The sequence below is a fragment of the Saccopteryx leptura genome, chromosome 2 (assembly GCF_036850995.1).
Source record: "Saccopteryx leptura isolate mSacLep1 chromosome 2, mSacLep1_pri_phased_curated, whole genome shotgun sequence".
In the NCBI taxonomy this organism is placed as follows: Eukaryota; Metazoa; Chordata; class Mammalia; order Chiroptera; family Emballonuridae; genus Saccopteryx; species Saccopteryx leptura.
This window is the reverse complement of record NC_089504.1, coordinates 325,244,324-325,268,483: the sequence shown is the minus strand read 5'-3', so window position 1 is coordinate 325,268,483 and position 24,160 is coordinate 325,244,324. Positions and strand designations below refer to the sequence as shown.

The 24,160-nt window shown below is 40.6% G+C and overlaps 1 protein-coding gene and 1 pseudogene across 4 annotated transcripts in view; both read right to left on the bottom strand.

The window, feature by feature from the left end:
• Positions 1-24,160, bottom strand: part of USP32 (ubiquitin specific peptidase 32) — a 178,963-nt gene that overhangs the window by 14,510 nt on the left and 140,293 nt on the right. For all 4 annotated transcript variants that reach the window (XM_066363173.1, XM_066363174.1, XM_066363175.1 and 1 more), the window contains 4 exons: positions 23,497-23,708; positions 19,123-19,307; positions 8,730-8,816; positions 7,695-7,815 (listed from right to left, as the gene is read on the bottom strand). In XM_066363173.1, the coding sequence (XP_066219270.1) occupies positions 7,695-7,815; positions 8,730-8,816; positions 19,123-19,307; positions 23,497-23,708 (605 nt within the window). The remainder of the gene's footprint in view (positions 1-7,694; positions 7,816-8,729; positions 8,817-19,122; positions 19,308-23,496; positions 23,709-24,160) is intronic.
• Positions 10,063-14,743, bottom strand: LOC136394111 (cyclin-A2 pseudogene; annotated as a pseudogene).

Sequence of the window (24,160 nt, the reverse complement as noted above, 5' to 3'; positions counted from 1 at the left end):
AATGTGTTGAATCTGGCATAGGTACAACTAGGTTGAATGTATGTGGGGGAATCCATATGGATTAAAGATTAACTGAAGGTAAAAACTATAGGAAAGTTTTAGGTGAATATGTATACAATCTTGATGTGAGGACGGCTTTTTAAAACGTATGACAGTAAAGGCAGGAGCTACTTTTTTTAAAGATTTGAACTGACTACATAAAGTTTTGAAGTTTTTGCACAGCAGCAAAATCAACTAAATTGAAAGGCAGTATGTATAATATAAGAAAGAAGTATGTATAATATAGTATCCATACACCTTAATATAAAAAGAGCTCTTCCCAATTAATGATAAAAAGGTTAACTGCTAATACTGGGCTGAGAAGGGGAAGACATATAAACTTAAACTTTCAGAAGAGTCCATTTGGCCATATGTTTCAAAAACTTTAGAATGTTTTTAAGTCCTTTAACTCCTTCTAGGAATGTAATAATCTAAGGAAGTAGATAGATGCAAAAGATAAGTTAAAGGATTTTTTTTTACTGCATTGTTTAAATTGGAAACAATTTCTATATCCAGAGACCCACTTCTTGAGACTCACCGTTCACCATTCCTAGGGTGCTGCTCTCATCTGCATGGTTGCAGGTGGAGGTATCTCCCTTCTGGGCAGCAGGATGGAGAAAAGGATGGAAAAGGCCATGCCTCAGCCCTCTTTGGAGGAAGGTGCCCAGAAGCTGCCGTATGCTACTGCCCAGTACTTAGTCATGGCTACACCTGGCTGCAAGAGAAACTGGAAAATGGTGTCTTTATTGCGAGTGGCCATTGCACAGCTAAAAATGTTATTTCTATGGAAGAGAAACAGATATTGGTAGACAGCTACCAGTGCACCACACTACCTACCTCTCCCCTGCATGTGCATCTTCCTTTTCTCAGGTCAGCCCATGTTTGGAGAGCTCTGACTCATTCTGTACACAAACTCTGTATCCAACCTGCAGATCATCTAGGTGAGTTTTGACTCTTTTCTCATACCCGGGAGCTGCATATCTACCTTTAGTGTCAGACACTAAATTCCCTGTCAGTATGTCGTTCTTTGAGACATGATACATTTTTCCTACCCAAATATGGGAAATTAGTTGCAGTGCCTAGCAGATGAGGTTATTGCTACTAAACATTACCAGCTGGTTTGTAACATTTGGAAGTAGGAAAAGAATCAACTCTAATTCTTCTGTTCTTCCTTTCCACTCCCTCCCACCCTACCCAGTAACTAGGAAACACTGTCAGCTCTGTGCTGCATTGTTTAGGAAAACTTCAGAACACAGAAGAGCCGTCCTTGAACCATTTTTGTCTTTTAATGCATTTAAGACATGGTACAAGTTAGAAACTGTATCTAAATCCCACTGTCGAGAATCTTTCTTTCTTTTTTCTTTTTATTTAAAGAAAGCATGTTTGTGCCTTATGTGATAGGGAAACATGTTTTGAATATTTTATTTCGATAAAAACTACTACCCATAGGTCATCTGGTAAAGCCATGGTGGTTATCTAGCTTGTCTTTAATATTTCACAGCTGTCACTCATTGACTGGTCTGCCAGAAAAGGAGATCAACAGGATGGAGGCACTCATCTTTTTCAGTTTTGTAACTTTTCCCTCTAATGATTCAGTGGTAGTTTACTTGTACATAGAGAAACTATAGTATTTCAATAGTTATACCAAAAGTTGTGCCAATTCTCCATCATAGTTGTTAGCTATTATGTTCAGTGGAGGCATGAAGGACACAAATACCTCATTTTCTAAATGAGCACACACATTATAAATTAAGTAACTTTGGTCATGACCACACATCTAGTGAATATTGAAGCTGGGATTCAAATTCGTGTCTACCAGATTCCCTTGCAGAACATTTTATCCTGTCCAAAATATCCACTGGGGCATTTGGTACACTGAAAAGGTCCTTGATATTTATATCCTGCTGTTCTGTAAGATTCAAACCCTGACCCATCATCAGTCTCACTCCATTACCAGCAAGGCTACCAAGGTAAGATCAGTTATTATTGGCAATACAATCAGAATACAATTATTGGACCAATGAAACATAGTATGTTTATGTATTAATCCTGTAAACCCAAAGTATAAATAAACATTATGGGCTATTTGAGCCCAGGGATATTTTCTAAGTAAGCATAGATGCTTTTGACAGGACTAAATATTAAAGACTTTCTGATGTGGACCAAATGTCTCAGTGGACACTTTGGACAGGACCAGATGCCTGCTAAAACACCTAATTCCAATGCCTTTTTCCAACTGTGATAGACTGTATCGAGAATTATAGGGTGAAACATGAGGATTGTCTTCAGATATGTGAATAGTGGCCACATGGCCACAGGATTATGTATGTTCTGTGTAGCTCCAGAAGAGGCCACTGGTTAGAAATGAAGGCACATTTTAACTAAATGTTAGAGAGGCGTTTTACAGCAAATAATACTTTATTCAGAAATTGAAGGAGATGTGATTTAAAATAATGGTTGTCCATCACAAAGTATTCAGACTGAGGGTTTTGAAGGAGACAGAGTAAAGTAGTAGAAAGTACTGGACTTGCAGATTAGAAGTATCAATTCTAATTTTACCTCTGATATGTGCGTGAATTAGCTATTTGAGTCTCTGGGCTTTCCTCTCCTAGTGAATTAATTGAAAGAGTTGGACTAAATCACCTAAAAGTCTCATTGCTTTTTAGGTGAGTGTCTTTTGTGTTGTGTGTGCTCACTGTCAAATGAACATCATAACATAGTCCCCTCTGTCCTAATGCCAATGCCACATCCTTGATCTCCCAGCTCAAAGTAATCTTCCCTCCTTCATGCTGTGTAGTATTTTTCTGTACCTCTCATTGAACTTCATAACGAACTTATGTATGAGTCTCTTGGTGGCAAAATCTGTATCATATTTGCTCTTGGATTTATTTGCACTGTACCTTACACAGAGTATTCACTTAGCATTTCTTGAATAAGTTAGAAAAAACCTGATATGTGAAAGAATTGAGGACAAATCTTTGCAACCGTGTTTTTCTCTTTCTCTAGAAAGGTTATTTTGACACTTAGCAGTAGACAAATGCATGTAAACAGTCTTAAACAAAAGTATATATTTATTGCTTGAAGTTAAATTAAAACATGTTTAGACAGAGCATCGACACCGACACCGACAGTAGCCACCTCCACTCAGCTTCACCTGAAAAAATCTACTGAACTGCCACCTGGAATTTGTTAGTTTCTTTCCATTTGCATTTTGCTGCCTTGACATTATGTCACACTGGGAATCTAAACAGTATCCGGGTTTCTTTTAAATATTGCTTCCTGAAAAGATATTTGCCTAAAATTCATTCATATTTCTCTAATCTTCCTTCACCTTCCTCCCTTTGCCCCACCTTTTTTCCTACCACTTTCTCTTGACTTTCCTTTCACCCTCTAAAATGCAAATAGCACAGCATCCTAGGAGATGTATAATATAATAAATATAATGTAATATAATATAATAAATATAACATAAGCGGTAAAGTGGAGAAGCTGGTAATTCCACATAAGAAGATAAAACACCTCAAAATTTTAAGTAGCCCAGTTCGAACACCAACTCTATGAAAACCTGCTTGTGTCCCTTCACCATTTTTTTTTTCATTTTTTTTTTTTTTTCATTTTTCTGAAGCTTGAAACAGGGAGAGACAGTCAGACAGACTCCCGCATGTGCCCGACCGGGATCCACCCAGCATGCCCACCATGGGGCGACGCTCTGCTCACCAGGGGGCGATGCTCTGCCCATCCTGGGCGTCGCCATGTTGCGACCAGAGCCACTCTAGCGCCTGAGGCAGAGGCCACAGAGCCATCCCAGTGCCCAGGCCATCTTTGCTCCAATGGAGCCTTGGCTGCGGGAGGGGAAGAGAGAGACAGAGAGGAAGGAGAGGGAGAGGGGTGGAGAAGCAGATGGGCGCTTCTCCTGTGTGCCCTGGCCGGGAATCGAACCCGGAACTCCTGCACGCCAGGCCGACGCTCTACCACTGAGCCAACCGGCCAGGGCCACTTTTATATTCTTAATACAAAGGCAAACACTGTCAAAATATTGGCACATTGTGTCCTTTTCCTAAATAGTATTTTTCTTTATATTGAAGAGATTTTTCTGTACATGCAACTTCCTACCTTTTTTAAAAAAAACATAGTATCATAAATATTTTCCCAATCCTCCCATATATGTCAGCAAACCTCCTGGTAATCATAATTTTCAATGACAATAATATTTTATCCAATTACTGTACCATGCTTTATTTAATCACTCCTCTAATGTGGGACAAAAATAAGTTGTTTCTAATTTTTTTAAATTTTATTTATTGATTTTTAGAGAGAGAAAGAGAGAGAGAGAGAGAAGGGGTAGGAGCAGGAAGCATCAATTCCCATATGTGCCTTGACCAGGCAAGCCCAAGGTTTCGAACCGGCAACCTCAGTGTTCCAGGTCGACGCTTTATCCCACTGCGCCACCATAGGTCAGGTATTTTTTTTTTCTTTTTTTTTCTAATTTTTTACTATTCTAAAAAATGCTATGATGAATATTTGTTGACAAATTAAGAGTATTTCCCTAGGATAAATTCCTAGAAGGGAAATCACTAGAATAAAAAGTATTAAACATATGGGCATAATCTCAACTTTAAAACAGTGTATTTCTTTTGTCTACGTGACTCTGCAAGCAGATGCAGAAACCACAAGTAGGAAGACATATTACGTAGGAAGAAATTAGTCATGTGGCCCAACTCTCCAGCAAGGCAAAATGTCTCAATTATAAATTGGCTTCTATGGTATCCTAAGAGCATTACTGAAAGTAAAAATAAGATGAGATTTAACAGGTCACATAGGCCTTTCTTCCTATAAGCAGGACATCTCCAGAGCCAAATAATTTCTTTTTTTTTTGATAGAGAGAAAGACAGGAAGGGAGAGAAGAGAGAAAAGCACCAACTCCTTGTTTCACTTTAGTTGTGTGTTGATTGCTTCTTATAAATGTCTTGACCGGGAATTGGATCAGCAACTTTGGGCTCAAGCCGCAACCTGCACTCAAGCCATGACCTGCACTCAAGCTGGTGACCTTGAGTTTAGAACCAGTTACCTCAGTGTTCCCACCTGATGCTCTATCCACTGTGCTGCCACTGGTCAGGCATAAAGCCAAATAATTTTTCATCTTTGACAGGAATGTTTTGTTAAAATGTCCTGTCAGATTTTGTGCTGACAAAGATTTAAGAATTTTTTTATCAGCCCTGGCCAGTTGGCTCAGTGGTAGAGCTTCAGCCCAGCATACGGATGTCCTGGGATCAATCTTTAGTCAGGGCACACAGGGAAAGGGATCATCTGCTTCTCCACCTCTCCCTCTTTCCTTCTCTCCCTCTCTCTTTCTCTTCTCCTCCTGCAGCCATGGCTCAATGGTTTGAGCAAGTTGGCTCTGGCTCCATGGCTTGACTCAGGCACTAAAAATAGCTTGGCTGCTGATCAATGGAGCAACTGCCTAGATGGGCAGAGCATCACCCTTAGGTGACTTGCCAGGTGGATCGTGGTTGGGGCGCATGTAGGAGTCTGTCTTCCTTCCTCTCAATTAAAAGAGAAATCTTCCTGATCAGGCAGTGATGCAGTGGATAGAGCATCGGACTGGGATGCAGAGGACCTAGGTTTGAAACCCTGAGGTCGCCGGCTTGAGCACAGGCTCATCAGCCTGAGCACAGAGTTGCTGGTTTGAGTGTGGTATCATAGACATGACCCCATGGTCGCTGGCTTGAGCCTTAAGGTCACTGGCTTGAGCCCAAAGGTCGCCACTTGAAGCCCAAGGTCGCTGGCTTGAGCCCAAGGTCATTGGCTTGAGCAAGGATTGACTCAGTCTGCTGTAGCCCCATTGTCAAGGTACATATGAGAAAGCAATGAATGAATAAATAACTAAGGAGACTAAGGTGCCGCAATGAAGAATTGATGCTTCTCATCTCTCTCCCTTCCTGTCTGTCTATCCCTATTTGTCCCTCTCTTTGTCTCTGTCATAAATAAATAAATAAATCTTTTTATCAATTGCTAAAATTTCCCCTCTTCAAATGAAGCTTGGGTGAAGTTACTGAATTACCTTGCTCCAGTGAACACAATCTACTAGGATCAACTTCTCTTCAACTTCCTTTAGTCCAATGGTCTTTATTTTGCAAGTATCTACAAATTAAACTCCTCCTTGGCTAGTGAGAACTTCCAGGAGCTCTGGGGTGTGTGGGTGCATAATGAGAGATCCAACAGGGAACTAGGGAACTAGGTCTAGAATTAGTAGTTTCTCCACTCCTTAATATCACAATAAGACAAAAAAGTCAATGATCATTACTAACCTATCTAAAGGAAACACTGTAAGAAACAGTAAAGGAAATTCTATCAAGAGCTTCATAAATGCAAAAGCCACTATAATTTTTCATGTGACTAAAAAATTCCTTTGATTCACTGCTTTTTCATTCTCCATTATATTCTTCTTATTTCTGTCCACAAGCTACCTAGCCAATCTACCCCTCAAATAGCATTTGGCAAATATTTTTAGGTATGGAGTAAATATTCTTTTTTGAAGTAACATTTTCAAAATTTAAAAATTGCTCTGTCCCTGGCCTGTGGCTAAGTGGATAAAGTGTCATCCCAGAAGCACCAAGGTCACTGGCTTGATCTCAAGTGTGTCGGCTGGATCCCAAGTGTGACAGCTCAACCCCCAAGGTTGCCAGTTCAAGCCCCGGTGAGGGCACATATGAGAAGCAGTCAATGGCACAACGAAGTAGAACAATGAGTTGATGCTTTCTCTCTCTCTCTCCTTTCCTTGTTCTCCTTAAAAAAAAGAAAAAAAGAAAAAAAAAAAAAGTTGCTCTGGCCAGAGAGTGGCAATAGAGGAATGCCAAGTGTGAACAGCCATTGAGATGTACTCTTAGTTGTCCAGTTCTGAAACATTCTCTAAGTTTTTTACTCGTTATACCCATTAATGGTAGCAGTTATAACCTGGGAATGCATTTGAGCTAACTGTGGTTACCAAATGCTGCCGTTTCAATAATAATCAATAAATAGGCAGTGAGATATTTACTGATTGGTATATGTCATAGCCAGAGAACAGAACTACTTTTTTTTTTTTTTTTTTTTTTTTACAGAGACAGAGAGAGGGTTAGACAGGAACAGACAGACAGGAACGGAGAGATGAGAAGCATCAATCATCAGTTTCTCGTTGCAACACCTTAGTTGTTCACTGATTGCTTTCTCATATGTGCCTTCAGCAGACTGAGTCACCCCTTGGTCAAGCCAGCGACCTTGGTGGGCTTTGCTCAACCAGATGAGCCCGCGCTCAAGCTGGCGACCTCGGGGTCTCGAACCTGGGTCTTCCGCATCCCAGTCTGATACTCTATCCACTGCGCCACCGCCTGGTCAGGCAGAATAGAACTTCTTAATTACACCTAGGGTTTTGTTACAAGATTTACTTATTAGTAGTATTTTTGAACTTTAAACAGCAATACAATTATCTCTAGAAGTGGGAAAACAAAAACATTCATGTAATCAAGTCACTATATTAATGCTACAAAGAATGTCAATGTATGTTTTTCTGGTTGTACTTAAATTGTCTACAACAGAAATGGCATGATATAGTTAAATTGAAAAAAATTTTTACATATATATAAAAACCACCCTCTATGGAGACCCTGTACGCTTACCCTTTCCTGTGATGTTTGATAGCGGAGGTGAAGGGCTGTCGGGTCCCAATCCACAGCAATATAGGCATTTCCAATGAAAGCTCCATCTTCCCCACAATCAATTTTACACCCTCTGCAAAATCTAAGGGGGAAAAAGATATATTGAGAAAGGAGTAATTATGGAGGAATCAAAATTTTCTTTATCAGAAATATTCTCCCTTTTCTACATTCCTTCTTGGGCTGCACAATCTGTCATGGCCTTCTTACTTCAGCCTGATAAATGCATGAATATGTATTAATAATTGTTAGTATTTCAGAATCACGCTTATCACTTCTCAGTCTTTGGTTTTCAAAGCACTTGATAACCATTTGTTAATCCATATAAACATATGAGCTTTGTACCAAAGAAATAATATGAGAATTTTATATTTGAAATAACACACCTTTAAATAAATACTAAATTCAGTTACTTAATGCTCTGAGGACAATTAACATGGTATAATCACACCTATTTCCTTGTTTGTAAAATAGCATGTTAAATAAATGTATATAAAAACTTACGGGGTGAGAGAAGGACCATGACAAAGCCACAGTTCCAATGCCTATTTTAAAGTTAGTTTGCTAAGTCTATTACAGTTTTCTAAAGGCTGACTTCAGTATTTAGGCATTTTCCAACCAGGAGTAACACTGACCAATCAATCTTCATAACCCTTCTAAAAACTGAAACAGACTTCCAGCAAGTCTAGTAAGTAGACTATGTTCAACTGGGCTCAGAATTGCTAAATTATTTTATATTTAAGAAAAAGAAGGCATATAATGATAAATGTTGGTTATAAACCATGAATTTGATAATAGAGTTTACAAAGCCAGCTATACCTCAAGAGTAAAACTTAAGATCTCACAAGAAAGAAATCAATGAGCAATTCTCAGGTTTCTTTCTATCTAGCTTCTCATTATTCATTATTATGTCTAAATCCTGGATATCTTATGAAAAAGGTATTAATATCTGGAGCTGCAATCCCACTAAAATTTTTCTTTTGCAGAAGGTCACTTTACCTATACCATGGGCACCAAGCACAGGAGTTCCCATCTTTCTGCACAACTCGTAGAGTGAATGGATATTGATAGCCCATACTGTCATCACTGAAACAGAACATAAACCAAAGAGTATAAGAAACATTTGTGATTTGAGATTTCAACTCTTTCATCATCCTGTGAAGTAACCCTAGGAAGAAGGGGCATCTGTCATAGCAGTATGCTCACATTTACAGCTCTATGTTGCTCATCCTTATCAGCTCAGCCCTATACCAACCACACTGTGGGCTCCTATGCTGTATCCTTGTTTACAGAAGTGTAGACATACTGGACTGCCAGATGTCTGGGAGAGTCCACATGGTCCATGCAAACTGTACAAGGTAAGCTAATCAAACATTAATTATCTTTTAGCCTTAACCTTATTAGAAGATTTAATTCACATTAAACTAAAATAATTAGACCTTTACATGACAAGAATATTGACACACTACAGAAGGCTGACTAACTGTGTATTTAGTACAGTTGTGTGTGTGTTTTTTTTGTTTTTTTTTAGCAAAAGCGAGAAAAGAGAGTGAAGGACAGACAGGGACAGTCAGACATGAAGGGAGAGAGATGAGAAGCATTGATTCTTTCGTTGTAGCATCTTAGTTGTTTACTGATAGCTTTCTCATATGTCCCCTGACTGGGGGGGTGGGGGGGCTCCAGCCAAGCCAGTGACCTATGGGCTCAAGCCAGCAACTCAGGGTTTCGAACCTGGGTCCTCAGTGTCTCAAGCCAACGCTCTATCCAGTGTGCCACCGCCTGGTCAGGCTAGAAGCTTTATTTTCATTTTTTTTACTTACACACCAAGTTTTCCAAATCAATTTATTAATTCTTATTATCCTGACAGCTGGCATTATTAATACTTTAATACATAATTAATACTTTTAAAAAAACAAAAAAAAAACCCCTAAAATTAGCCACGTATCTAAGACAGTTACATGTACAAAAGGTATACAAATGAAAACCACCATTTAAAAAATAATAGAGACCATTACTTGTACTTGACCATAACTTGTATTCAGAAATGATTGTAAAATTAAAAACTAAGATAAAAACTGTACACCAGGCGTCCCCAAACTGCGGCCCACAGGCTGCATGCAGCCCCCTAAGGCCATTTATCCCCCACCCCCGCACTTCCGGAAGGGGCACCTCTTTCACTGGTGGTCAGTGAGAGGAGCACTGTACTTGGCGGCCCTCCAATGGTCTGAGGGACAGTGAACTGGCCCCCTGTGGAAAATGTTTAGGGACCCCTGCTGTACACCATATATGATGAGTGATTTAAATCTTAGAAAACAAAGGCAGTCTTTCACTGTCACATGTGTAGTATCTCTGGTGGGATGAAGAGAAAAAAATCTTTATACTTGGAATTCTTGTACTTTTCTTTGATTGACTATTGTGCATATTGTGTTGCTCTGAGATAGGTTTGGTGAAGATCCAGCTGACAAGCCTTCAGACTTTCCAGGGTCTATCCAGTCTTTTGTACCCAGGATTTTGGCCGGCTTTGTCCCTAGCTAGAGATGAAAGGCTGATCTGGCAATAACTGATGGCAAATATTTAAGGTATAAGTCAGCATCTATCAAACTTAACTCTCCCCAAAACACTGCTAAACTTTCGACTTTTCAGTTTGCAGGATGCTGGTGCAGAAAGTACTTGGTGAAAAACTGATTTACGGTTGGTGCAGCCAAGTCAAAAGCAAGGACTTTCAGAACAAGGTGCTCCCTTCTTAGAACTTGTTTCTTGGTATATAGGTATATCTGTAATGTATACAAACTCTGCTACTTCTAGGGGGTATATTTCTTCAAACTTTGATACTAACAGCAGTGCCCACAAGCTGAAGTTTTTCCTCTCAACACAGACATGGGTGAAAGGAACCCAGTAATATAGTTCACAGCCAACTACAGGGTCTCATTCTATAGTTTATGTTCTTCTTCAACTAAGCAATCCATGAGGATAGCCCTATACTATTGGTGATATCTGGCTGCTTCTTCATGTAACTCACTTCAGGCTTACATTTAATCTCCATTTCCCTAAGGCAGTGGTCCCCAACCCCCGGGCCGCGGACCGGTACTGGTCCATGGGTCATTTGGTACTGGTCCGCAGAGAAAGAAATAACTTACATTATTTCCGTTTTCTTTATATTTAAGTCTGAACGATGTTTTATTTTTAAAAAATGACCAGATTCCCTTTGTTACATCCATCTAAGACTCACTCCTGACGCTTGTCTTGGTCACGTGATACGTTTCCGCTAAAATTAACACATAAACTAGCAAAATGAGTGAAAAACAAAATTCCATCGAAAGTTTTTTTGCGAAGTGGAAAAGGGCCAGTGAGGAGACAGAAGAAGAACCTACGACCTCGAAGAAAAAGAAGGCTTCATTTAACAGACAATACCAGAAGTCCTACTTGAAGTATGGATTTATCGCAACTGGTGATTCTTGCGCACTAAGGCCGCTCTGCAATAATATGTGGCGACCGGCTAAGTAATGAGGCAACGAAGCCTTCAAAACTGCTTCGCCACTTGGAGACCAAGCACCCTACTTTAAAAGACAAGCTTTCTCAGTATTTCGAAAGAAAAAAGCATGAACAAGGACAGAAACAATTACTGGGGGCCACTACATCAATAAATGCGAGTGCACTGAGAGCATCATACTTGGTGGCTAATATTGCTAAGGCTAAGAAGCCATTCACCATTGGTAAAGAATTGATCCTTCCAGCCACTAAAGACATTTGTCGTGAACTTCTAGGAGAGGCTGCGGTTAAAAAGATAGCACAGGCCTGACCTGTGGTGGCGCAGTGGATAAAGCGTCGACCTGGAAATGCTGAGGTCGCCGGTTCAAAACCCTGGGCTTGCCTGGTCAAGGCACATATGGGAGTTGATGCTTCCAGCTCCTCCCCCCTTTGCTCTCTCTGTCTCTCCTCTCTCTCTCTCTAAAATGAAAAAAAAAAAAAAAAAAAAAAAAAAGCACAGATGCCTCTTTCAGCTACCACCATCACATGGCGCATTGAGGAAACAGCAGATGACAAAGAATCACAATTGCTGGAAAGGATTAATAAATCACCATGGTACACTCTCCAGGTTGACGAATCTATAGATATTGACAACAAGGCAATGCTACTTGTTTACGTGCGTTATCTTTATCAAGAGGATGTGCATGAGGATATGTCATGTGCACTATCATTGCCAACCAAAACCACAGCCACAGAACTATTTAAATCGCTGGATGACTATATATCAGGAAAACTGAAATGGTCTTTTTGTGCCTGCATATGCACAGATGGAGCTGCTGCCATGACTGGAAGGATGTCTGGTTTAACTACTCGGATTAAGGAGGTTGCACCTGAATGGGAGTCTACGCATTGTGTCATTCACAGGGAAATGCTGGCTAGCAGAAATATACCACCGGAACTTAACAGAGTACTGAATGATGTTGTTCAAGTTATTAATCACATCAAAGCACACGTCCTTCACTCACGCCTGTTTCAGCAGCTTTGTGAGGAAATGAACGCGGAGCACAGACACCTTCTCTTATACACAGAAATAAGATGGTTATCCCGAGGGAGGTCCCTGGCCAGAGTGTTTGAATTACGAGAGCCGCTGCAGAGGTTTCTCTCAGAAAAAAAGTCATCGCTAGCAGCACATTTCAGTGACGAGGAATGGGTCACAAAACTCGCTTACTTGTGTGACATATTTAACCTCCTCAATGAACTCAATCGGTCACTTCAAGGGAAAATGACAACTGTCTTCAAATTGGCAGATAAAGTAGCTGCATTTAAAGCCAAACTGAATCTGTGGGGACGACGCGTGAACAGGGGTATATTTGACATGTTTCAAACATTCGCAGGAATTTTGGAAGAGACTGAGCCCAAGCCCTCATTGTCCCAGCTGGTGCATGATCATCTGTATTTGCTTTTAAAAGAGTTTGAACGCTACTTCCCAACCACAAAAGACTCACGAATTGCCAAGGAATGAATCGGGATCCATTTGTCAACAAACCAGGTGAATTCAGAGTGTCTATGCAAGAAGAGGATCAACTACTGGAGATCACAAATGACGGCGGCCTTAAAAATATGTCCGAGACTACAGCTCTGCCAGTGTTCTGGATTAAAGTCATGGCAGAATACCCCCAGATCGCCACAAAAACACTAAAAACCCTGTTGCCATTTCCGACATCCTATTTGTGTGAAGCGGGATTTTCTGCAGTGACAGCAACCAAAACAAAATTATGGAATAGACTGGACATAAGCAACACACTTCGGGTGTCATTGTCTCCCATTACCCCTAGATGGGACCGTTTCGTTGCAGAGAAACAAGCTCAGGGCTCCCACTGATTTAGCGTTATGGTTGTTGAGAGATAGGCTACTATCTCTCGTTCTATATAAACATTATAATAAATAACCCTTAACTTACAATATTTATAACAATGGTGAGTTGTATTTTTCATGTTTTTGTGTTGTATCTTATTTTTAAGGCATGTTTAAACGTTACCATAGTGACTAGAAAGTGTTTGGAGGCAGAGAGGAAGTTACTCATGTTATGTGGTTGGTGCGATGTTAAGAGGACACTTCTAATAAAGTTCCATACGAGTACACAGTGGATTCATGTTTATTTTTATTGTCGTAGGTTCATGATTGGTAGTGATCCTGAACCTATCATATTACATATTGACGTCAGAATAACAAATTTAAATACAGCCTGAATAATGAGGACATGCTCGTTCCTCCTTTAACTTAGCCCAATAAATATCGTAAGTTTGACAATTATATTTAAAAATACCACAGTTTTTAGACCTGACTTGTGGTGGCGCAGTGGATAAAGCGTCGACCTGAACTGTTGAGGTCGCCGGTTCGAAACCCTGGGCTTGCCCAGTCAAGGCACATATGGGAGTTGATGCTTCCTGCTCCTCCCCCTTGTTTCCCCCTTCTCTCTCTCTCTTTCTCTCTCTCATTTTCCCCCTTCTCTAAAATGAATAAATAAAATCTTAAAAAAATTTAAAAAAAATACCAGTTTTTACGCCAGTTGCATAATTGTATTTTGTGCATTTATCCGTCCCACCCTAAAGGCCGCTTCGTGAAAATATTTTGACATTAAATTGGTCCGTGGCCCAAAAAGGTTGGGGACCACTGCCCTAAGGGATGTGTGAATGTCCTCATGGTAGTCTACGACTTCACTAATACTCACTGGCTTTATCTTTTAATACAACTGACATGTCAATAGTGTGTGGTGACTCCAAACTACCATCCACTGGCTAATTAAGAAGTAGCAGTAGTTTCCTTGGTTCAGGTAAAGTAATAGCTGAATTAAATGTCAGGACATCTTCACATTCTTTTTTCTTTGTTTTTTTTACAGAGACGGAGAGAGAGTCAGAGAGAGGGATAGACAGGGGCAGACAGACAGGAATGGAGAGATGAAAAGCATCAATCATTAGTTTTTCGATGCGCATTGCGACACCTTAGTTGTTCATTGATTGCTTTCTCATATGTGCCTTGACCATGGGCCTTCAGCAGACCTAGTAACCCCTTGCTCGAGCCAGTGACCTTGGGTCCAAGCTGGTGAGCTTTTGCTCAAACCAGATGAGCCTGCGCTCAAGCTGGCGACCTCGGGGTCTCGAACCTGGGTCCTCGGCTCTATCCCAGTCCAATGCTCTATCCACTGTGCCACTGCCTGATCAGGCTTCACATTGTTTTTTAGATTCACCTGGTCTCTTCTCTGTCTCTTCTTCTGCTTCATCTACACGAACAGTAAATGTAGGCTGTTTACTGTTTGCTTTCCAGAAAGAAACGATGACATGCTCATCATTTATAGGAAAATCCTTAAGAGATGCAATGCGTTGCATCTTGGGACTTGGTGGCGCCGCTAGACCTTGTTAGTTCCCAGCCTTCCGTACCACCGGTCTGGCTCAAGTCCAGGGCTGCTGGGCGGGTGATGCCTTCTTGGGATTGATGTTCTGCTGTGCCTCTTGGAATGCCATCTGCTGTAATGTTAGCAGTGCGAGAGGCCACAGAGCAACCCAGCATCACTGCTCTGGAGAACACAGTGGGATAAGCCTGCAGTGCCAAGCAGCAAGCACTTGTTCTCACCAACTGGCCACAGCCTGGGCCAGCCCACCTGCCCGCCCAGGATTGCTGAGAACCCTGAGGAAGCCGTAAAAGACACAAGCACTCCTGGGCCTGAAGGGCAATGGACGCCACCAAGACCAAGCGAGCAACCCACCAGAGCAATGGCTGTTCATGCAGTTCAAGTATTTTAGAAGCTTTCTTTAATCAGAACCGCTGATGTGGTACATGCTAGGTATCCCTTTTCCCTTAACTACTTCAAGTTGAAAACTATATAACATGTGTAGAATAATGACTTTTAACTGCTCTACAACTTAACAAAAAAATTTATTCATCCTTGCCTCAATAGGAAGCAATGCAAGGACTATAATGTAAGAGTACATTTTATGGCTCATTTGGCAATTGGCAGTGGCTACTAGATGGCTGCTGAAAGTAATAAAGCCCTGATAAGGACTGTAAGGACAAAGTGTCATGTCTGTCATGAAAGGTCCCATTTTCCTATATAACTAGTTAAGTGAATGATTATTGATAGCTCATGCTGTCAAGTTAGGTCAATAATAAATGAGAAATCAAAGGAGAAATAAAGGGACAAACAGACCAGGCAGCACTCGGGCAGAGAAGTGTGCACCCAGCACCTGTTTTCTGAACATTTTCTTGACCTTTCTGCTCTAACTGAAGCCTGGGTTCATCTATTTTGAGTATACATCAGCAGTTCATTCCTTTTTATGGCTGAATAATTGTATGTATATACTACATTTTGTTTTATTAATGGACGTTTGGGTTATTTCTACTTCTTGGCTATTATGACCTACTAGATTTTTTTGAAGGAAATCAGAGGCATTTTAAACATTTCCATCCATTAATATTTCAATGTGTTATTTCTAAAAGATATACTCATTATACTCTTGTTTCTCTTCATATCGTATAAATCTTTCGCCTTTTGAAAGATATATTCATTATTATTATTATTTGTCTCTTATTATCTTTTAAATATCTGTACGACCATTTTCTCTTTAATTTACTCCCACCTCCATGCCTTCATCTCCATCACTCCATTAGAAGAAGCTTTTACAAAGGTCACTAAGGACTGGCATTTTATTGAACCCAGTGGTCAGTTTACAGGCCTGTTCTTACTCAGAACCTCTGTAGCATTTGAAACTGATCAGTTCTTCCTCTTACAGCACTGGCTGCTCCTCAATTTCCTTTGTTACCTCTTCCTCCTCTTTTCCACCTCTCAATGTTGAAATGCATTAGGAATTAGATTTTGGGCATCTTCTCTAACTTTTACTATCTAAACCAGGGGTAGTCAACCTTTTTATACCTATTGCCCACTATTGTATCTCTGTTAGTAAATTTTCTAACCACCCACTGGTTCCACAGTAATGGTGATTTATAAAGTAGGGAAGTAACTTTACTTTATAAAATTTATAAAGCAGAGTTACAGCAAGTTAAAGCATATAATAATAATTACTTACCAAGTACTTTATGTCAGATTTTTGCTAAGTTTGGCAGAATAAATCTTTATAAAACAACTTACTATAGTTAAATCTATCTTTTTCTTTCTTTCTTTTTTTTTTTTTGTATTTTTCTGAAGTTGGAAATGGGGAGGCAGTCAGACAGACTCCTCCATGCGCCCGACCGGGATCCACCCAGCACGCCCACCAGGGGGCAATGCTCTGCCCATCTGGGGCGTCGCTCTGCTGCAACCAGAGCCATTCTAGCGCCTGAGGCAGAGGCCACAGAGCCATTCTCAGTGCCTGGGCCAACTTTGCTCCAATGGAGCCTTGGCTGCGGGAGGGGAAGAGAGAGACAGATAGGAAGGGGGGGGAGTGGAGAAGCAGATGGGTGCTTCCCCTGTGTGCCCTGGCCGGGAATCGAACCCGGGACTCCCGCACGCCAGGCCGATGCTCTACCACTGAGCCAACTGGCCAGGGCCTAAATCTATCTTTTTATTTATACTTTGGTTGCTCCGCTACCGCCCACCATGAAAGCTGGAACGCCTACTAGTGGGTGGTAGGGACCAGGTTGACTACCACTGATCTAAATGGTATAATCTGGTCTCAGGGCTTTAAATACCAACTATTTATTGATGATATTTGTATTTGTATTTCCAGCAAAGGACAATAAAGTCTATTTCCCAGTTGAAAATATAACATACATCTTGAATTTAATTTGATTTTTCTCTTGCCAAAACCTGCTTCTTTTCCAGTCTTCCTCATTTCATTAAATGGTACCACCATTCACAAACAATTGGTTAGACTCCTCTTTCCCTCATATTCTATATCCAATTCATTAGCAAGCCCTAGAAAAAGTCTTCAGAGTTCCACTGCCAATTTAATTTTTTTTTTTTTTCCCATTTTTCTGAAGCTGGAAACAGGGAGAGATAGTCAGACAGACTCCCGCATGCGCCCGACCGGGATCCACCCGGCACGCCCACCAGGGGCGATGCTCTGCCCACCAGGGGGCGGTGCTCTGCCCATCCTGGGCGTCGCCATGTTGCGACCAGAGCCACTCTAGCGCCTGAGGCAGAGGCCACAGAGCCATGCCCAGCGCCCGGGCTATCTTTGCTCCAATGGAGCCTTGGCTGCGGGAGGGGAGAGAGAGACAGAGAGGAAAGCACGGCGGAGGGGTGGAGAAGCAAATGGGCGCTTCTCCTATGTGCCCTGGCCGGGAATCGAACCCGGGTCCTCCGCACGCTAGGCCGACGCTCTACCGCTGAGCCAACCGGCCAGGGCAATTTAATCTTTTTTTTTGGTTTGTTTTTCTTTGTTTTTTTTTTTTGTTTGTTTGTTTTTCTGAAGCTGGAAACGGGGATAGACAGTCAGACAGACTCCCACATGCGCCCGACCGGAATCCACCCGGCACGCCCACCAGGGGGCGATGCTCTGCCCCTCCGGGGCATTGCTCTGTCGCGACCAGAGCCACTCTAGCGCCTGGGGCAGAGGACAAGGAGCCATCCCCAGCGCCTGGGCCATCTTTGCTCCAATGGAGCCTCGCTGCGGGAGGGGAAGAGAGAGACAGAGAGGAAGGAGAGGGGTAGGGTGGAGAAGCAGATGGGCACTCCTCCTGTGTGCCCTGGCCAGGAATCGAACCCGGGACCTCTGCACGCCAGGCCGACACTCCACCACTAAGCCAACCGGCCAGGGCCTGCCAATTTAATCTTGCACTATTATTTTTACTAAAATAGTCATGAACTAAATTGCTTATCTATTATTTGACTTTTTCCTTTAAGATTTATTTACCTTATATCTTATCTAATCATCAAAAGATTCCATATCATAACAAATAACCTACTAGCTAACATAACTTCTTTAATCAGTTACACAGTTCACACAGAAGCAGAACTCTCATTTGTTCCATGATAGCCAAAATAATGATCTGCTATTCAACTGAGATATAAACAAGGTATCACAATCCCAATTTTGATTCTTAGAAGTAAATACATTTAGCAATCCAACAGAACAGTGTTAAGAGGAATGGAAAGAAAACAAAAAATGTTTAACTAGATTTATAAAAAAATTATTCCACATTAAAATGACACTGTGGCCTGACCAGGCGGTGGTGCAATGGATAGAGCGTCGGACTGGGATGCGGAAGGACCCAGTTTCGAGACCCCGAGGTCTCCAGCTTGAGCACGGGCTTATCTGGCTTAGCAAAAGCTCACCAGCTTGGACCCAAGGTCGCTGGCTCAAGCAAGGGGTTACTTGGTCTGCTGAAGGCCCAGAGTCAAGGCACATATGAGAAAGCAATCAATGAACAACTAAGCTGTCGCAAAGCGCAACGAAAAACTGATGATTGATGCTTCTCATCTCTCTGTTCCTGTCTGTCTGTCCCTATCTATCCCCCTCTCTGACTCTCTCTCTGTCTCTCTAAAAAAAATAAATAAAAATTTTAAAAAAATGACATTGTGTGGAAACAATCCAACTGAATTATTTGTTATGGCATGAGATTTTCTTCAGAGTTAATGTAGATGTGCACACAATTGTTCCCATTCTGAATTTCAGAGGGTTGAGATGATAGAAATTTCCTGGTGAATTACTCTCTACTTTCACAGTAACAGAAGTCAAGGATATTACCTGAAGCATTTAAAGTATGAGCAGGACGGATTAGCAAATGAAAGTATTATTAGATACTAGAAGGTGATGAAAGGAAGGTGTATAGTCTTGCCTACTCAAAAGGTTGAATTATATGCTCCTATATATGGTTCTTCAAAGAGTGATTAAACTTACATGAAATGGGTCCTATAAATCACAAAGAATTCATATAAATTCTTCTGGAGTTTGGAAACCACAGGTCTAGGCCGATCCCCTGAACTCACCAATCCTGAGCATGGTTACTAGCTTCCTGAGGTGGGAGTGGGCTGGCTAATCGAGATACTTGAATCCAAACTGCATCATACAGGTCTTTCTTCCGGGTATGCACAGTACATGGAACAATCAGTGGCATTCCAAAGAGGCTGGGGCGATTCTTCTGAGATGACAGGAAATAGAGTTCTGTCCTCATCTATAGGTACAAACAAGAGAAGGGAGAACTGAGAAGATAGGTCTCTGATTCTTCCCTTTTGTTCTTCTATGGCTGCCAATAACACACATCACTCTACCATTTTCAAATCAGTCACTACCACTCTTTATTTATTTATTTATTTATTTTTCTGAAGCTGGAAACGGGGAGAGACAGTCAGACAGACTCCCGCATGCGCCCGACCGGGATCCACCCGGCACGCCCACCAGGGGCGACGCTCTGCCCACCAGGAGGCGTCGCTCTGCCGCGACCAGATCCATGGCCGGGAATTGAACCCAGGTCCCCCGCATGCCAGGCCGACGCTCTACCGCTGAGCCAACCGGCCAGGGCACTACCACTCTTTATTAACATGAAGAGAACTGTTACAATGGAATCACTGGAAGGTTGAGGTACTGCCAATTTCAGAGTTGGCAGAGTCTATCAAACTTGGATTTTTCAACATTTACTATTTTCAAACTCATTTTCTCTGATAAACATTTCACACACTGATTCATATGTAAAAACTAGTAATAGTTTTGTAGCTCAAGGCTTTTAAGCAATTAAAACCCTTTCTCTAGAAAGTATGCCAATAAACCAAAACTTCTTCAAAATGTAATTTTCAAAAAATAATCTGTTAACAACTGTTGTTATAGCAGCATTTCCCAAACTTCTGGAGACTTATGAAACCAGTCATTTAATTTTGTAACAATTTAAAAGGTAAAATTTTAAATTATACCTTTGAGTATATTAAGATGACTTTCATGAAATTCTTGCATGGAATTAGCTTGGAAATGGTTGCTTTAATAAGACAAAAATGTGGTACAATAGGTTGTTGGGAGTTCAGGATTATTCAAAAATCTGCTAAGCACTTGGACATTTAATTCGTTGTTTATTTATTTATTTATTTATTTATTTTACAGAGACCGAGAGAGAGTCAGTGAGAGGGATAGACAGTACAGACAGACAGGAACGGAGAGATGAGAAGCATCAATCATTAGTTTTTCGTTGCGCACTGCGACACTTTAGTTGTTCATTGAATGCTTTCTCGTATGTGCCTTGACCGTGGGGCTACAGCAGACTGAGTAACCCCTTGCTCGAGCTAGCGACCTTGGGTCCAAGGTGGTGAGTTTTTGCTCTAACCAGATGAGCCTGCGCACAAGTTGGCAACCTTGGGTCTCGAACCCAGGTTCTCCGCATCCCAGTCCGATGCTCTATCCACTGCACCACTACCTGGTCAGGTTAATTCGTTGTTTTTTAAAACAACAAGATGTGCTAGTTTAATTGGCAGGGTTTTAATTTCTTTTTCAGCTGTACATAAAATAATGAGACACTAACAATCAATGACATCTTATATTCAATGAGACATTTAATCCTTTAAGTTGGTCTTTATCTAGTAGAGAAGCTAAATTAACAACTTAAAAACTCACTAAGTAACTAGTTTCTAAGTGAAAAGGCACTTTTATTTCAGATTCTCAAGCATTTTATTTTGCTGTTGTTCAATTAAGCTTACCTAAATACATGATTCTAAGATCTCATTTCATGTGTTGGTATGTTATAAAACCCACAGAAATGTGGACAGAATTCAGAACAGTTTTTCTTTTATCTAAAAACTTGGATTAAATGTTCTCTCCTCAAACTTCTACTTTTACTCCACTCCAACTCTCAGGAGCTAACTTACTTTACTAAGTTTTATTTTATTTATATTTTTATTAAAAATTTTAATTAAATTTAAACAATAATCTCTCTCCTCTACTCTTCTCCATGTATTTCTTTCCTCCCTCCATTCCTCTCTCCCTTCCTAATTCCCTCTTATCTGAAGCTGACTTGTCCTTTAGTTGTGTTAATACACTGTTTTTCTAATTCTTCCTTTACTCTCTGAATTTTCTCGCCTACATTGCCTTGCTGTATTCTTCTTTTTTCTACCTTGCAGAAAGGAGTAAAGAAAAATAAGCTATTTTCAAGATAGTTCAACCAAGAGATCAAAAGTGACTAAAAGATGGTGGCATATTGTAATTATTTATGATATCAGATGGGTAACAGACTTATTGGGCGATCACTTTGTAAGTAATATAGATGTCTAGTTACTACATTGTATCCCTGAAACTAATGTAACATTGTATGCCAACTACAACTGGAAAATTTTAAAAATTATTAAGGAAAGGAAATAAATTGTTTGATCAGTGGTGGCACAATGAATAGAGCATCAACACGGGATGCTGAGATCACAGGCTCCAAACCCTGAGGCCACAGGCTTGAGGGCAGGTTCATCCAGCTTGAGTGCAATCTCACCAGCTTGAGTGCGGGATCATCAACATGATCCTAGGGTCACTGGCTTGAGCCCAAAGGTTGATGGCTTGAGCAAGTGGTTACTGGCTTGACTAGAACCCCCTAATCAAGGCATTTATTAGAAGCAATCAATGAACAACTAAAGTAACACAACTACAAGTTGATGCTTCTCATCTCTCTCCCTTCTTGTCTCTCTCTTGCAAAATTAAAAAAGAAAAAAAAAGGAAAAGAAGAAAAGCCTGAAAGATGGCAATAAAAATGAAGAAATGTCATGACCAGGGGGTGGCACAGTGGATGGAGCATTGGATTGGGATACAGAGGATCCAGGTTCGAAACCCTGAGGTTGCAGGCCTGAGTGCTGGCTCATCCAGCTTCAACATGGGCTCATCAGTTTGAGCACAGGGTTGCTGGCTTGAGCAAGGGATCATAGAAATAATCTTATGGTCGCTGGCTTGAGTCCAAAATCAATGGCTTGAGCAAAGGGTCACTCACTCTGCTGTAGCCGCCTGGTCAAGGCACATATGAGAAAGCAATCAATGAACAACTAAGGTACGGCAACGAAGAACTGATGCTTCTCATCTCTCTCCCTTCTTCTCTGTCCCTATCTCTGTCTCTCTCTGTATGTCTCTGTCACACACACAAAAAATGAAGAAATGATAAATTCAAGTAGTAGTTTGAAAGAAGGAATTAAAGGGCGTAGCAATATATTGAACGTAGTATCTAGAAGAAAATGGGCTATGCATACTTCTAGCCTTTAGCCTTTAGCCTGGAAGAATGAATGGTGCTGCCTTTCACAGAAATAACAGGAAAAATGAGCTGACTTGGGACAGAGAGATGGTAAAATCAATTTTAGGTATTCCCAAAGCAGTTGGCTAGATCATCAAGGAAACTGGAAATAGGGGACTGGTTAAAAGTTGAAAATTTAAAGCTGACACTGTGGCTTTATGATCCAATAATTACAAAAACCTGTACATAATGCTTTAGATAAAGTACCATGCACTTCGTACAACATATACAGAATAATTAAAGAGAGTTGTTTTCTAAAAAATATTTTTAAAGGTACATCAGAGTTCTTAATATATGATCTGACAGTGCTCAGTAAAAAGAGCCATGTGGAAATGCATAAATCGTCCATTATTTTAGCTGATGGGAACAGTAGGAGCTATGCTTAAAGAAAATTTCAAGTCACAAATGTATGTTGTCATTCTCTAGGCTGTTCACTCATACAATCCTGTCCAAAACATGGTCCATAGAACATCATCCACATGATTAGAAACTAACTTTAGTCAAGAGTTACTAATTCAAAGGGGACAAGGAAGTACATTTCAAAGAATTAGCACAAAGCAAATAGCTAGGTCATCACCAGTCAGGTTAACAAGCAAAATACAACCAGCACTCCAAACGCCTCCCTCTTGCTTCCTCCCCTCACCAATTCTTCCTTCCTCCTAAAGGAAGTTGGAAGAGGCAAGCCTCTAAAGGGAGCACAGTCCTTGATTTCAGACTTCTGGCCTCCAGAACTGTGAAAGAATAAATTTCTGTTGTTTTAAGCCATCAAATTCGTGGTAATTTGTCACAACAGTTCTAGGAAATAACTTGTCTTACCCAATAACATTTCTGGTGTCCTACCCTACCTCAAGCAAACAAATATACAAAACCTTCTCCAAAGGCATTCACATTTACATGGCAGAGAATATGTACATGTGAGAGATACAAACTTATAAATAAAAAAAGTATTCAGATATATATGAGTGAGAAATGTCATTTCATACACAGGCTATGATCACTTACAATAAATAGCATACATAACACATTGAAAGTGCATAATATAGTGAAGATGTTGCAAAGGCAGAAATTTCACAAATGACACAGGCAAGACCAGCAGTAACTTGCCTAACATTAAACTAACCATTTTTCGGTGAACTGCAATGATGTAACCTGTAAAGGGATTGTCAGGAAGAGATGGCATATGACCATTCACCATTCCATTTGTGAAGCTCTTCTCAGTTCCACATGGCACAACAGTGTTTGGCATTCCATTGGGGATGAATAATGGTCGGGGTAGGTCCCCATTGGTGGTTAGGGTTGACATTCCATTTGTAGATGGGGAAGAGGAGAAATCTAGAAATTCAAAGATAAGTACAGCATCATAAGCTTGTGGTACTTCCCTCTGCTCTTTTCTTACTGTGAGGACCCAGACCACTGATAGCATATCTCTTTTAATAAAAAACAAGGAGAAGTTATAGTTCAATAATAATTTTAGATAAGAAGATTTTGCTTTCAGATTTTACTTCTATAACTCACACTTAAGACTAAATGACAAAGCAAGAATAACTCTGGAAAGTGTAAGTAGACCTTTTGCAGGAAAATTTATCAGAACCATGTTGTGACGTGCAAGCAGTTCAACCATTTGTTTTATTTTTCCTCTCCTCTAAAAATTCATTTCTCCATTTCTTTAAAAATATGCTGTCCAATATAGTTGTTTCTAATCAGATATTGTTTTTCCATTTTTATTATTTCACTTAAAAGTTTTTATTTTTTATAGACGTTTTTTCTTTTCAGATATTTTTTTA